Source organism: Prionailurus bengalensis, chromosome B4 (genome assembly GCF_016509475.1).
Source record: "Prionailurus bengalensis isolate Pbe53 chromosome B4, Fcat_Pben_1.1_paternal_pri, whole genome shotgun sequence".
Taxonomy (NCBI): Eukaryota; Metazoa; Chordata; class Mammalia; order Carnivora; family Felidae; genus Prionailurus; species Prionailurus bengalensis.
In genome coordinates, this window is record NC_057358.1 from 36358647 (window position 1) to 36375814 (window position 17168).

Here is a 17168-nt window from a genome sequence, read left to right on the forward strand (position 1 = left end):
TCTCCATTCTGCCTACATTAAGATTGGTATTGTTTTCCCTCTAAAACATAAGGCTTGCCTAAACTGGTTTAGTAAATGTCATCAAACTATGACTCTGCCTTCTGTATCTTACAAAAAAATCGCAATTTGGATATTATTGCTGCTTTCATCTGCAATATTTCTTCTTCTAAGACAATGCCATGGCTATCATTCAGTGGAGATGTTTAGTGGGGGAGTTTCCCTTGACTTTTTAGTCATATGGATGTAATTACTTAACTATTATTATTATTTTTTTCCTTCAGCTATACATTTTAAGATTGAGTGTGATGGAGATGTTGAAATCTGATTTTTGGCAATGGGATATGAGGTAATCTGTTCACCACTCTCTCCCATCCATCATTTTCAAGATCTTGGGAGAGTTCAGTTCTTCCAAAAGACTGGAGTTGAATATGGCTCCCTTTAGACTCATCAATGCACCTTTTGCATTGATGAGAAGCTGAAGGCAATAATTTTCCTTAAGAATGACAAATACTGGAGGGATCAACCAAGGAAATGAGAGAGAAGAAATTTTCACTCTTTATAATGGGTGATGATCAGAGATTATAAAATTTGCAATTAAACAATAGTTATCTCTAAACAGAGTTGTGCCTTATTGAACTCAAAAGAGTTTTTTTTATAAGGCATTGTTTTAATAAGAAAAGTAGGACATTTACAAATTAGTATATATCTGTGAGATTAATCTTTTTTCTCAACCCAATTCAATGATTTTTTTATAGTCCTCAAACTTTCAAGTATCTCCTCTTAAAATATTCAGAATCACCCACCACCACCTTCCTATACAAAAACTGAATCTGTGTTTAAAAACATGAGTGAAGGAGATATCAGAAACTGATGATTTAATTTTATTTTTCTAACTTATATTCTGGAATTTGTAACATGCTGGTATAAAATATAAGGAAATAAAAGCGCATTTGTTTCTATAAAACATTCAAGGGCAGTCTTACCTGGTCTGGGGAGGGCTTGTGATTGGTTTGATTGGAACGGGAGGACATGAAGCGGTCATCCTCATAGTTGTCCGCCATTAGCTTCATTCTATTTTGTGTCTAAGAAGAAATGGTTCATGAAGTTAAAATTAAATAAAAATTTCTATGATACACTGAAAAGTAACAAGTACCTTAAGAATGTCATAAGAAACAGGGGTGCCTGGGTTGCTTAGTCGGTTAACCATCTGACTTTGGCTCAGGTCATGATCTCGCGGTTCGTTAGTTTGAGCCCTGCCATCAGGTCAGCATCAGGTCAGGCTCTGTGCTGACAGCTCAGAGCCTTGAGTCTGCTTCGGATTCTGTGTCACCCCCTCTCTCTGTTCCTCCCCTACTTGTGCTCTCTCTCTTTCTCAAAAATAAATAAGCACTAAAAAAAATTAAAAAAAAAAAGAATGTCATAAGAAACGATAAAACCAATTCTGTCTGAAATAAAATGAACATCAGATTTCTGAAGATATCAGGGAAAATTTAGGCACTGCACTGAACTGAATTGTGCACCCCTCCTCTGTCTCCATTCATGTTGGAGTCCTAACCCTCAACGTAAGTATATCTGGCTAGAGTCTTTAGGAGGTAATTAAGGTTAAATAGGGCTATCAGGGTGGAGTCCTAATCTGATAGGACTGTGGTCTTTTAAGAAGAGGAAGAGATCATTCTCATTCTCACTTTCATTCACCACCCCCCCACCCCCACTATAGGAGAAAACATTATGAAGTTGGCTTCTGCAAGCCAGGAAGAGAACTCTCACCAGGAACTCAATCAGCTGGCACCTTGATCTTGGACTTCTCAGTCTCCAGCATTGTGAGTTTATGGTATTTTGTTATGGCAGCCCAAGCAAACTATGACAGGCACCAAAATTAGTATAGAGATTTTAGAGGGAAAGAGTAATCTTCCCAAATTAAGCCCTCTATGCAGTGCTTGCTTTATTTTTTATTTAAAAAAAATCTTTTTAATGTTTATTTATTTACAAGAGAGAGACAGAGAGACAGCATGAGTGGGGGAGGGGCAGAGAGAGAGGGAGACACAGAATCCAAATCAGGCTCCAGGCTCTGAGCTGTCAGCACAGGGCCCGATGCGGGGCTTGAACACACGGACCATGAGATCATGACCTGAGCTGAAGTCGGATGCTTAACTGACTGAGCCACCCAGGTGCCCCAGTGCTTGCTTTATTTTTAAAAATAAAGACTGGAATGGTGTGCCTGGCTGGCTTAGTCAGTACAGCATACGACTCTTGATTTCAGATTCATGAATTCATTGCCCCACATGGGAGTAAGGCCTACTTAAAAAAAAAAAGGTTTAAAAAAATAAAATAAAGACTGGATTATATTATATCTAGGATAGGACTCTGTAACTCTTTTTTCACTTCATGATATGTATGACCCATATTTCCATGTTACTATAAAAACTACTCATTTTTTAAACAACTATTCAATTTGGGGGCATGTTATATTATATACAGACCATAAACATTGGGGGGGAATAGTTCTGTAAGTGAAATGACATACCTACAAAATCTAAGAGAATCAACCAAAAAACTTACAACTTATAATAAAGTTCAGTGAGATGATTAGACAGAAGCTACATATATAAAATTCAATAGCTTTTCTTTACACCATCAATAAGCATTCAGTTTTTCAAAATAAATCACATCTCCCAACCAGAGAGTTCTATAGGGCCTCAGCTCTGGTGGAGCTGGTGTCAGGTTTTATTTCACAACCAGACCAGAGTATACCTGGCTAAAACTTGCCACAATCAGGCCAGGGACCAAACACTGCTCACAGCAGGCAAGGAGGAACCTCCGCAGATGACAGATCAGCCAAAACACAAGAGCAGAGTGCATGCAGCACATACCAGAGACATTTCTTAAAGTGCTAGGCCGGGGCACTACATGACTCCTTCTTCCTAAGGACAATAGTTTGAGGAGCAGGAGACATAACTGGATTTTCTAACACAGAGAAGAAGGCAGAGACTTAGACAAAATGCCATGATGGAGAAATTCATCCCAAATGAAAGAGCAAGATAAGGTCACGGCCAGAGATCTAAGCAAAACATATGTAAGTAACAGACCTGATGGAGAATTTAAAGTAACAATCATTAAGGATACCCACTGGGCTTGAGAAAAGAATAGACGACATCAGTGAGACCCTTATCACCAGTATAAAAGAGTTAAGAAAGAATCAATCATAGATGAAGAATGCCATAAATGAGATTGGAAACAGGCGTGATGCAGTGAACAGCAGGCTGGAAGAAGCAGAAGAATGAAATTCGTGACCTAGAAAAAATAATGGAAAATAAAGAAGCTGAACAAAAGAAAGAAAGAAGAATTATAAAACACAAGAACAGACTTAGGGAACTCAGTGACTCCTTCAAACATGGTAACATCCATCTTATAAGAGTCCCAAAAGAAGAGACAGAAAAGGGGGCAGAAAATTTATTTCAAGAAATGATAGCAGGAAACTTCCCTCATCTGGGGGAAGGAAACAGACATCCAGATCCAGAAGGAACAGAGAACTCCCATCAAAATCAACAAAGCAGGCCAATACCAAGACATATTGTAATTAAATTTGTAAAATATAGTGGTAAAGAAAAAAGTCTTAAAAGCAGCAAAAGAAGTCCCTAACTTACAAAGGAAAACTCAAAGCCTAGCTGGACATTTCTCCACAGAAACATGGCAAGCCAGAAGAGACTGGCATGATATATTCAAAGTGCTGGATGGGAAAAATCTGTAGTCAGGAACACTCTATCCAGCAAAGCTATCATTTAGAAGAGGAGAGATAAAGAGTTTCTCAGACAAACAAAAACTAAAGGAGTTAGTGACCACTAAACCAGCCCTGCAAGAAATATTAAAGGGGATTCGTTGAGTGTAAAGGACAGCCCAAAAGTGACAAAGACAAGGAAGGATCTGAGAAAATCTCCAGAAATAATGACAAAACAAGTAATAAAATGGCAATAAATACATATCTACTTATAATTACCTTGCATGTAAATGGACTAAACACTCCAATCAAAAGACATAGGGGGTCTGAATGGTTAAAAAAACAAGACCCATCTATTTGCTGCCTATAAGAAGACTCATTTTAGACCTAAAGACACCTGCAGATTGAAAGTGAGGGGGTAGAGAAACATGTACCATGCAAATGAATGTCAAAAGAAAGCTGGTGTAGCAATTCTTATATTGGGCAAACTAGATTTTTTTGTTCTGTATTGTTTTTATCCTGCTTTGGTATCACGGTGATGCTGGCCTCATAGAGTGATTTTGAATGTGTTTCCTCTATTCCATTTTTTTGTAAGATTTTGATAAAGATTATCTTTATTATTTTTTTGTGATACAGAGTGAGAGAGAGAGACCTGAGCTGAAATCAAGAGTTGAATGCTTGACTGAGCCACCCAGATTGTCATTATTTTTTTTTTACTTATTTTTAAGTTTATTCATTTTTTTTTTTTTTGAGAGGGGAGGAGGAGGCAGAGAGAGAGAGGGAGAGAGAGAGAATCCCAAGCAGGCTCTGCACTGTCAGCACAGAGCCAAACTCAGGGCTCAAACTCATGAACCGTGAGATTATGACCTGAGCTGAAACCACGAGTCAGATGCCTAACCAACTGAGTCAACCCAGGCACCACTGTCATTATTTTTTTTAATGTTTAAAAAAACTCTTTTAAGTTTATTTATTTATTTTGGGAGAGAGAGAGAGAGAGAGAGAGAGAGAGAGAGAGAGAGAAAGGGAGAGAGAGAATCTCAAACAGGCTCTGTACTGTCAGTGATGAGACCCATCAGGGCTTGAATTTGCAATCTGTGAGATCATGACATGAGCTGAAATCAAGAGTCAGACACTTAACCGACTGAGCCACACAGTAGCCCCAGTTTTTAAAATTTTTTTAAAGGTTTAGTAGAATCCACCAATGAAGCCACATAGTCTTGCACTTTTCTGTGCTGGGAGATTTTTGATTTCCTAATTCAACTTTCATTCTTTCATGTTATTGGTCTAAGAAGATTTCTTATTTTTTTGGAGTCAAGATTCATGATTCATTCTCGGTAACATGTGTGTTTTTAGGAATTATGTTTTTTCCTAAGTTATCTGATTTGTTATTATTATTGTTTACAGTAATCTGTTATCACACTATGTATTTCTGTGGTTATCTGTTGTATTATTTTCTCTTCCATTTCTCATTGTGGTTTTTGAGACTTCTCTTTTTTTCCCTTAACTAATGAAGTTAAAGCATTGCCAATTTTGTTTATTTTTTTTTAAACTGGTCATTACTTTCAATGTTATGTTATTGTTTATTCTGGTCTCTATTTTATCTATTTCTGATTTTTTCTTTGTTATTCCTTCCTCTACTAAATTTCAGCTAAGTTTCTTCTTTGTCTAGTCCTTGTGGTGTAATGTTAGTTGTTTATCTGAACTTAAAAATTTTTTTTTAAATTTTTTTAACGTTTTATTTTTTGAGAAAAAGAGTATGAGCAGGGGAGGGGCAGAGAGAGAGACACACACACACACAGAATACAAAGCAGTCTCCAGCTGAGCTGTCAGCACAGAGCCTGACACGGGTCTCAAACCCATGAACATGAGATCATGACCTGAGCCAAAGTTGGATGCTTATCCAACTGAGCCACCCAGGTACCCCAATGAATTTTTAAAAATAGAAATAACAACATAAAAATCAGGTTCTTTGAAATTAATAATAGAATGTTCAGCAAAACATGTCAAGAATAAAAGACATAGACCCATAATAGAAGGAACCAAATTGGAGGGTATAACTATAGACAGAAATTTTAAAAACCATCAAATACTGTATGTATGCCAATACATTTGCATACTTAGGTAAAGGGGATACTTTTCTTAAAAAATAACTTACCAAAAATGATGCAAGAAGAAATATTAAATATTAATAAATCAACAGTAAATGAACTCTCTCATTTCACTATGTAGGTAATGCAAACATCTTGCATAATGGTAGAAGTTTTGAAGTGAAAGCATTAAATTGAAGGACAAAAAAGAACTATCTTTTACCACTGCTCCAATTCAACATTATTTTTTTAATAAAAAAGTTTTTTTTTAATGTTTGCTTATTTAGAGAGAAAAAAGAGAGAGAGAGAGAGAGAGAGAGAGAGAGCAAGCAAGCAGGGAAGGGGCAGACAGAGCTGGAGACACAGGCTCCAGGCTCTGAGCTGTCAGCACAGAACCCAATGAGAGGGTCAAACTCACAAGCGATGGGATCATGACCTGAGCTGAAGTTGGATGCTTAACCAACTGAGCCACCCAGGTGCCCCATCCTATTCAACATTATAATGAAAGTCCTAGCCAGGGCAATAAGGAAATCAAATGAAATCAAAGATATAGAAATTGAAAAGGAAAAGATAAAACTTTCAATATTTGCATTATCTCACTGCCTAAAATATCCACAAGATCTACAAATTATGAGACAGAGGACAGTTAAATGTAAGTACTAACCAAGTAAATATGTAATATGAAAAAAGAAAACATAGCAATAGCTAGTAAAATATGAAGAAATTAGGAAAGTACGTATTTTTCTAAACAAAAATGATCTGTGAATGAAATCATAAAATAGTAATTAAGAGCACCAAAGAATAACATCAAATGGAAAGACAGAACATGTTTTACAAGTCATGATACCCTTCACATAAAGCTTAAAAGCATATGAAATAATGGGATCAGCTGCTCTGGAGTATGTACATATACAGTACAAGTGTACAGAAAAGGAGATATTAGTGGTGTGGAAGGTGGGAAAGGGTAAAGGACTGATGTATGTGATCAGGAATGGGTGACACAGTTATCTCTAGCAGTTTCACATATGTTTCTTTCTTAATCTGTGTGGTGAGTATATGGATGGATATTACTATTTTCTGTACTGTCACAGTCCTATTTATTTTATGTATCTTATTGTTCTCTAAGCTATTTTTTTATTACATATGTTTTATAGTTTAAAAATATTCATGGAACAATGTGGTCCTTCTACAGGGTTTAAAAATTACAAGCAAAAAATGTGAGTTATAAAATTTTTAAAAGTCAGTAGGCTGACACACTCATTATATTAAATTTATTCCTGCAGTGAAGAGGGAGAAAAGAGAGAGAGAGAGAAACAAACCAAGAAATAGACTCGTAACTATAGAGAACAAATTGATGGTTACCAGAGGGGAGATGCGGTGAAATAGGTGATGGGTGAAATAGGTGATGGGGATTAAAGAGTCACTTATGATAAAAACAAAAGAACTGAAAGCAAAAAAAAAAAAATATTATTCTAAAATCTAATTTTAAGTGGCTGCACAGTATTCAGTTGAATGGACACTGAGTCTCATATAGTTGGGCATTTAGGTTCTCCACATTTTTACCTAACAATACATGCACATTAGTAAGTCGTTTGCTCTCTCCAGTATATAATGTCAGCAAAGAAAATACTTAACCAAATTTCTCTTTTCTGAGATGACTTAGGGCAACCTTGAAATATGTAGGGTAATTTTTCTTATGTCATGTGGTATTTCATGACAAATGGAAAGTTTTCTACAAAGTAGCTCTTGGGAGACAGGAGAGAGGAAAGGGCAAAGAGGTGTACCCGGAAAGTGAGCAAAACACTTGCTCACTTTTGGTTAAGAATGTGGTTAAGAAACTTTTTCATGTTGACTTTAGTAGTAATGCACACTGAAAATAAACTTGGCTAGTTATTTTCTTCGAATACAACACAATCTTTAATATGTGATACCCAGTTTAAGTTTAAAACCAACTTAAAAGAAGTGCTAATAAAGAACATAAAAATCCACTTTGAAGGCAGAATGTATTTCATATATTTCTTAGGAATGAATATGAAATCCTCCCAAAGGAATTGATCACCAAAGATTACTTATTAAATACATGTAAGTGAATGAAGACATAGTCTTATGACATAAGAACTTAGCTCTCCATTTCTGTAAGACATAAAGATAATCAAAGTCTAGTGTTTCTATGTCTAGTATTCAGAAATTTGATTTTTAAGTTTGCTTCCTGCATAGTCATGAGGTTGAGCTCTAAAATACTGACAGCTCACAGAACATTAGAAATTATACAGATTGTATAAATGATTCTGTGCTCCTAAGGAGCTCTTGTTCTATGCTCTTCTAAAGATAAGACCAACAAGCAAAAGGAAGAAGTCTTTTATGTTTTACTGACATGAAAGATATTGTATACCCAGATATTTTCCCTCTTAAACCATGCCATGTGCATGTGCAGATAGTTAAATTCCTCTGGTCCTAATGACATACAGAATAAGATTGTCTGAAGGGAGAGAAAAAGAAAGGAAGAAACTTACTAAAATAAAGTTCTGTAGTTGTAAATGCATATCCATGAATATAGGCATACATACTCACTCAGAGGAAAAGGAGTTCATTATTTATTCCGTAATCTTTTCTTTTAAGATTAAGATGCCAGTGCTCAAACAAGGTATTAGAGAAACTGTATTTCACAGAAAAATACTTAGTTAAGGTAAGAAATGGTGTATATTATCTGAACCCAGATAGTAAAAGAAAAGGTTTGAATTCTAATCAGTTATTTAGTTCACTAATCTTTGCTTTTCAGTTTGTGGTATTATTAACCTACCTAAATAAGTTTTAGAAATAATAATAGTTGGAAATATTTTGATATATTTTAGAAAACATACTGTGAATAAATTTTACCCTTACTAATTTGGGTTATTTCCAATTATAATTATTAAGAAAATATTAAAATTACTTCTGCATATATTTGTTGAGCTTTGGCAATAATTTTATCATAGTGAACTGTAATTAAACTTTAGTTATATTGATATCTGATACACAAAATGAAAAAAGCATAACTCCTAACAATTTCAGTTAGGTGTGTCAAATTCAGTGCTGGTTATACATTTAACAAAATCTCAACAGATTACCTTTGAGCTTTGTTTTAAACTTCGTTTCATGAAAAAATATAGATTAGTCATTATTATTTTTTTTAATTTTATAATTTTTTTAGTAATCTCTACACCCAACGTGGGACTCAAACTTAAAACCTCAAGATCAAGAGTTGTATGCTCTAGCGACTGAGCTGGCCAGGCGCCCATCATTAAGTATTCTTGAGTTGTGCTATATATTTGTCTTTTTATACACAAATGACTGAACATTATCTTTGTAGTTGGGAAAATTTCTTTTCCACTGGTTGAACAGCTTTTGAAAGAACAATGTGAGGCAATGTAATAGGAAGGGGATGGCAATAAGATTAGAAGAAACATGTGCTGAATTTAGCCCAACAGCTGTCATAGTCAGATTACCTTTACATCCTATTTTATTTTCTCAACTGGCATTTAAGTTCTATAACAGTGAAGTGTATTTTCCACTGATTCCGTTTTGACTCTTAAATAAATCGGTTTGGTAGTTTAATTTTGGTCCTGATTACTATTTTTAGTTTATTGATGAAATCTTGACGCTTATTATCCGGCAAGCACTTTCTATTATACACCAAGAAAAATGAAACCATAAAGAATCTCAGCTACAGAAACCCAAACTGACCAATTCTCCCCATCACTGCCTTGTTATTTTAAATAACTTAATTATTATTCTTTTGAATATTTTTGTACATTTATGTGATACAAGAATTTACAACCATAAAATTATGTCTACCTCCTACTCCTGACAGCTCCTCTTCAAGGGGCTACCACAGTTACTAGCTCTTTGTGTATACTGCAAAGATTTCACGACATTCCATGGCTATGTAACTGCACAGCCATGTGCGTACACACACACACACACACACACACACACACACACACACACACACTTGCCTACACTGACCCAAACTAATGTCTAAAATGAGGCTGTTCAAAAACAAAGTACGACTGAAATTTTATTCCCGATCACTACCTTACTTTCTAGCACATATTTCCTCATCCTTTAAGAAGCCTAAAGTAGCCCTATTCCAGTTTTAATATCATCATGATCATTTCTGCCAGCTATATTTATTCTCAAAGACATGGTCACTCTACATTCTGGAAAGCAATCAGAATGTTTAAGGGGAATATTAGCTAGATACAGTGAGAATCACCATAATACCTAAAGAAAAAAAGAGCATGTAGGCAGTTGTTTTTTATTCTAGGAATCAACAAAGGCCAGGATTTGGGAACATTTACCACAGAGTTTTATCTATGGCTAAGGCTATCTGGGTGGCTGAGTATAAGTTAAAATTTTCTAGACATAGAAGGCCAGGAAAAAAGAGAAGTGACACTAAATTTCTTCACATGTAATCGGAAAGACACTTAAAAAAAAAAAAGCACTTTAACATCTAAAGGAACCAGAAGCAGCAGAATAGCAGAGAAACCCCAAAGCCAGCAGCAGAAGAGAAATAATAAATATTAGAGCAGAAATAAACAGTATAGAATCCAAAAAAACCAGCAGAACAGATCAATGAATCTAAGAGCTGGTTTTTTGAAAGAATAAAAAAAATTGATAAACTCATATGTGTAATTTGAGAAACTTAAGAGAAGACCATGGGGGAAGGGAAAGGGGAAAAACAGTTTCAAACAAAGAGGGAGGCAAACCATAAGAGACTCTTAAATACAGAGAACAAACTGAGGGTTGATGGCCGTGGTGGGGGGCATTGAGGAGTGCACTTGTTGGGATGTGCATTAGGTGTTGTATGTAAGTGATGAATCATGGGAATTTACTCCTGAAGCCAAGAACACACTGTATACACTGTATGTGTATATTATATTAGAAATTATATTTTAAAAAACCACTTTAGATCATGTGAATCAGAAATCCTTAAAGTAATAGGTTTTGAGGAAATTTTATGTTTTCTTTTTACAAAATCATGGTTCAGTGTGGGAAAGTAAGGAATGAAACTGACTCAAAATATAAGTTATTTACAAATTGTACACTCAAGTATATGTACACGGAAGTATATTTAAATAAACCCAGGGGATATGAAAGTATTCAGATTCTTACTGGAAACCATTCATACTGAGAGCAACTGACATTAAGGCCAAAGCTTGCAATACCACCTTTTCTTCCTATTCTGTGAGAATTCAGTATGAAAGGCTTTCTCTGTACCTATGTGATTGTACAAACTTTTATATGCGGGTAAATTGTTAAAACTGGTATATGATGATTCTTGGTGCCCTCTCCATTCTCCCAAGTTACTTCTTAAATTACAGAGAAGTACTTTAAAATGATCTTATATATTTATGATTCAAATAATTCACTTACAATTTGATAAACTCAAGTATCTTAAAAACTTTGATTTCTAGGGGCAACTGGCTGGCTCAGTCGGTAGAGCATGTGACTCTTGATCTTGGGGCTGTAAGCTTGAGCCCTACTCTGGGTGTAGAGATTACTTAAAAATAAAATCTAAAAGAAAAAAAAGCAACTTTGATTTCTAGAAATAAGAAGCCGCAGGTATACAGATACTAAGAAGGAATGGATACCGATTAAGGACCATTGAGAAGAAATTAGACACTGAATGAATTAATGATACTAGACGGCAAAACTTGTCTGCTACTAGAAGTAACATTTACTAAGACACATAAATATATGACTGGGGCTGGGGGAAGGGTAGTGATGAAAATTACAATTCTAAAAACACTGGATTATCTAAAATATAAGCGCTACTGGGGCGCCTGGGTGGCGCAGTCGGTTAAGCGTCCGACTTCAGTTCAGGTCATGATCTCGCGGTCCCTGAGTTGGAGCCCCGCGTCGGGCTCTGGGCTGATGGCTCAGAGCCTGGAGCCTGTTTCCGATTCTGTGTCTCCCTCTCTCTCTCTGCCCCTCCCCCGTCCATGCTCTGTTTCTCTCTGTCTCAAAAATAAATAAACGTTAAAAAAAAAAAATTAAAAAAAATTCCTTCTTTGGTCCACATGTAGCTCCTTCCCATTTAGATTTATGACAATAAATACTAATTTTATCAACTCAGTAATTTATCAATACATTAATATTTACTTTTATAACTTAAAAATTACTTTACTAATTTTTAAAGTTGTTGACTTATTAATCAATGTTAATGGACATTTGGTGTTTACTATATAATTGATTTTTTAAAACCTATTAATTTATGTTATTGGGGATTACACTGTTTTAGAAATATGCAGAAATTTACTGGCTAAAGATCAGTTCTAATTATATCAAGAGATAGGATCATCAACAAACACGCTGACTTATCTCTGTTAAAATGTTTTTTAATAATCCATTTACTATTCATAATATAGAATTTTTATTATGATTAGAAGGAAATAATTTACCAAAAAAAAAAAAAAAACAACTTCTACTGGTATTTTGAAGTTCAACTATCTAAATATATCAAAGAATTAAATGGCACTTAAAATGAATAGGTTAACCGGCCCAAGAGTATAAACAAAAGGACATTTCATAGTTTTGCTAAGGAATCAAATGCAGAAATATTGAAAACTTAAGACGCTTTAAGAGAAACAAAGAAAATAACCTGCAACTGATAGGATTTGGACTGAATTAGTTTCTTTAAGGAATTTCTTTGGCCTACATTTATTTTACCTCTTTGAAATATTAAGTGTAGCATTTATACCCCCATCCTCCTTGGGACATATTAAATTTATAATGTCAAAACAGTGAAATGACTATGGGGTACATAATATCACAACTGCCTGTGATATATTATGCCATAAATGTTTGAGGCATTTTTAAGACATACAACATGGAAAAAAGGTCTTAAAAGCCCTGAAATCTCATTAAAAAACTATAGCAGTTCATATCCAATAAAGTAAATTCTGAAATTAGTTAACAATAAGTTGTATAGTGGGCACATGCTCATTGAGTTATATTATCTAAGGATGAAAAGAATAGGATGTGTTAATTAACATTTTAATATAAATCTCAGAAAACAGTAAAAAGTAAAATGTGCCTGTATTTTCTCTTGAATAAGGTAATCTATTTTTATGGTGTTAACTATAGGCATTTCTGTTTTGATGACTCCAAAATATCTAGCTCTCATCTTTATCCAAAACATCATACTTATCAGTCTAATGGGCTTCTTGATATCTCTACCTGGGTATATCCCATAGATACAATACATTCAACTCTACTAAAAAGCAATGTGACATATTCTCCTCCATATATGGTCTTTCTTCTGGAATAATTGTCTCAACTAGTGGAACTACCTCCACTTACTCACCCAAAACAGACATTTGACTGGCGGATGGTGTGTGGGTAGAAGTACCTCAGGGTTTAAGCATAGAAGAAACAGCACTCAATCTTCCAGCTGTCTCTTCCTTTGCCGCAATGACTAAGGAGACTTCATAGTGACAGAGTTAAGATATAAAAACTTGGGGCGCCTGGGTGGCGCAGTTGGTTAAGCGTCCGACTTCAGCCAGGTCACGATCTCGCGGTCTGTGAGTTCGAGCCCCGCGTCGGGCTCTGGGCTGATGGCTCAGAGCCTGGAGCCTGTTTCTGATTCTGTGTCTCCCTCTCTCTCTGCCCCTCCCCCGTTCATGCTCTGTCTCTCTCTGTCCCAAAATAAATAAACATTGAAAAAAAAAATTAAAAAAAAAAAGATATAAAAACTTAAGTAGGTTGAGATCACTGAATTGCTGCATGGAGAGCAACACCTCAGAGTCAGCAAGAAATGCAGTAGATTCTACATAACTGAGAAATTAACTTTTACAGTGTTACACCACTGAGATTACGTGGTGTTTGCTATCATGTTATAACCTATGGTATATACTATCTCTTCATCTCAACCGCCCTATATTTTTAAAAAAATTTACCTTAAGACCTTTTTCTTTTTTTATTATGGTAAAAGATACATAAAAAAGTGTAAAACCATTTTTGCACTTACAGTTCAGTGTTATTAAATACAGTCACACTGTTGTGCAACCAATGCTACCATCTAATTTCATAACTCCCTTTATCTTGTAAATCTGAAACTCTATACCTATTAAACAATAAGTGCCCAATATCCCCTCTCCCTAGTGCCTGGCAATCACCATTATACTTTTTGTCTTTATTTATTTTGATTACACTAAGGACCTCATATAAGTGCAATCATACAGTATTTGATTTTTTGTAACTGGTTATTTTTATTTAGCATATTGTCCTCAAGTTTCATCCACGTTGCAGCATATTACAGAATTTCCTTCCATGTTAAGGCCAAATAATATTTCATTGTACATACAGTTGACCCTTGAACAACATGGAGATTGTAGGCATTAACCTACCACACAGTTGAAATCTGCATACAACTTTTGACTCCCCCAAAATTTTACTAGTAACCTACTGGTGATCTAAAGACATATTGATAACACAAAGAGAAGATTAACACATATTTTATATGTTGCATGTATCATATACTGTAGTCTTACAATAAAGGAAGCTAAAAAATGTTAAGAAAATCATAAAAATATATTCATAGTAGGGGCGCCTGGGTGGCGCAGTCGGTTAAGCGTCCGACTTCAGCCAGGTCACGATCTCGCGGTCCGTGAGTTCGAGCCCCGCATCAGGCTCTGGGCTGATGGCTCAGAGCCTGGAGCCTGTTTCCGATTCTGTGTCTCCCTCTCTCTCTGCCCCTCCCCCATTCATGCTCTGTCTCTCTCTGTCCCCCAAAAAATAAATAAACGTTGAAAAAAAAAATAAAATAAGAAAAAAAATATATTCATAGTACCATATTTACTGGAAAAATTCATGTATAAGGGGACCCATGTAGTTAACACCTATGCTGTTGAAAAGTCAACATTATATACCACATTTTACTTATCCATTCATCCCCTGACAGACACTAGGGTTGCTTCCACATTTTAGCTATTATGAATAATGCTGTTATGAGCATGGGTTTACAAATATCTCTTTGAGATCCTACTTTCAATTCTTTCGGGTATATACCCAAAGGCAGAACTTCTGGATCCATAGCTGGATCACATGTTTTTCATACATTCTGCCAATCTGTTTTTTGGAGAGCTTAATCCATTTACATTTAAGGTAATTACTGATAAGGAGGCACTTACTTTTGTCATTGTGCTATTTGTTTTTCATATGCTTTATAGCTTTTTTATTCTTCAATTCTCGTATTACAGTCTTATTTTGTGTTGGCTTATTTTTGTTCTGTAGTGAAATGTTTAAATTCCTTCATCATTATCTTTTGTGTATATTCTATAGCTGTTTTCTTCATGGCTACCATGGGGATTACATTTTAACATCCTGAAGTTGTAACACTCTAATTTGAATTTATACTTAACTGCAGTAACTTAAGAAAACTCTGCTCCTTTTCAGCTGTGTCCCCAAGCTTTTCAGTTTTTGATGCACAAAATTACATCTTTATATGCTATGTACCTTTGAAAATATAAACTAGTAATTTTTTAAAATTACTCATCTCCTTGGGGCAGCTGGGTGGCTCAGTCAATCATCTGACTCCTGATTTCAGCTCTGGTAATGATCTCACAATTCCTAAGTTCAAGCCCTGCATTGGGTTCTGAGCTGACAGTGTGGGGCCTGCTTGGGATATATTCTCTCTCTCTCTCTCTCTCTCTCTCTCTCTCTCTCTTTCTCTCTCTTTCTCTCTCTTTCTCCCTCCCTCCCTCTCTGTTCCTCTCTCTCTGCCCCTGCCCTGTCCTGCTCTCTTTCTCTCTCTCAAAAAATAAATAAACTAATAAAAAAATTTTAACTCATCTCCTAAATTACACAGAAAACAAGATGTGGAGTTACAAACCTGTTAGAGTAATATGAGCTTTTACATTAATAACTGTTTTCTGAAAGTGTATTAGCCCTTAAATCATACAGAAAACAAAAGTACAGCCACAAACTACTGTTACAATAATACTAGATTTAAAAGTCCCCTTTTATTTACCTATATTGAAATCTTTATTTCTCTGTAGGGTTTCAAGTTACTGTCTAGGGTCCTCTTATTTCACCTTGAGGACTCCCTTAAGCATTTCTTGTAGGGCAGGTCTGGTGGCCATTAACTCGCAGCTTTTGTTTAATTGGGAATGTCTTCATTTCTCCTTCATTTTTGAAGGCCAGTTCTACCAGACAGAGGATTCTTTTTTTTTTTTTTTTTTTCTTTTATCTCTTTGAATACATTGGACCACTGTCTTCTGGCTCCAAAGTTTCTGATGAGAAATCTGCTGAAAATCATACTGAAAACCCCTTGTATGTGATGATTCACTTCTCTCTTGCTGCTTTCCAAGTGCTCTTTTTATCTTTTGAAATTATAATATGGCTAGGTATGGATCTCTTTGAATTCATCCTACTTGGAGTTTGTTGAGATTCTTGCATGCTTATGTTCATGTCTTCCATCACATTTGAGAAGTTTTAAGCCATTATTTCTTGAAATATTCGAATCCTTTCTCTTCTCCTTTTGGGACTCCTCTGATGCATATATGTTCATTCATTTGTTGATATCTCTTAGGTTATGCTCACTTTTCTTCAATCTTTTTTCTTTCTGTTCCTCAGCCTTGACAATTTCCACTGTCCTATTCTCAAGTACACGGATTCTTCTGCCTTATTGTACTTATTATACTACAAAAGTTATTGTACTTTTCAGCTCCAGAATTTCTTTGGTTTCTTATTATATATTCTATTTACTGATTGATATTTCCATTTTATTCATACTTTTCTGGACTTTTTCCACATCTCCCTTTAGTTCTTTCAGCATCTTTAAGACTACTGGTTTAATGTCTTTGTCTAATATAGCTGCCATTAAATGTTTTTCAGGTACAGTTTCTGTTGATTTATTTTCTTCCTTTGGCACACACTTTGCTTATTTCTTTGTGTGCCTTGTGATTTTCTTTGCTGAATACTGGACATCTGAATCTAATGCAGTAACTCTGGAAATTAAATTATTCCACTTCCCTAGGGTTTGTTTTTGTTTTTTTATTTTTTAATTTTTCTATTTTAAAAATATTTTTTTATTGACTGATCGTTGTAGGCTGTGTATGAGCATGAGGTGTAAACTTAAGGTCTTTTCAGGTCTTTTCTGAATGCATGGTCATTTTCTAATTTTTCCTGTATATTCAATTGTTTTTGATGTCCTGGTCTTTAAAGTCTGGCTCCCAATAGTGAAAAATGCAAAGAATGAAAGCGGGGAGAATGGTGCTAGCTGGTTAGGTCCCCTAGAAGACATTTCAGCTAGAGGAGGAGGGCCTTAGGACAATGGGGGTAAGGAAGAAACAACAACAATAGCTACCTGCTTCTTTGTCAGC

The 17168-nt window shown here is 35.3% G+C and overlaps 1 protein-coding gene across 14 annotated transcripts in view; it reads right to left on the reverse strand.

Moving 5' to 3' along the window:
- Positions 1-17168, reverse strand: part of ERC1 (ELKS/RAB6-interacting/CAST family member 1) — a 518359-nt gene that overhangs the window by 83841 nt on the left and 417350 nt on the right. For all 14 annotated transcript variants that reach the window (XM_043565007.1, XM_043565004.1, XM_043565003.1 and 11 more), the window contains one exon: positions 984-1082. In XM_043565007.1, coding sequence (XP_043420942.1) covers positions 984-1082 — 99 coding nt within the window. The remainder of the gene's footprint in view (positions 1-983; positions 1083-17168) is intronic.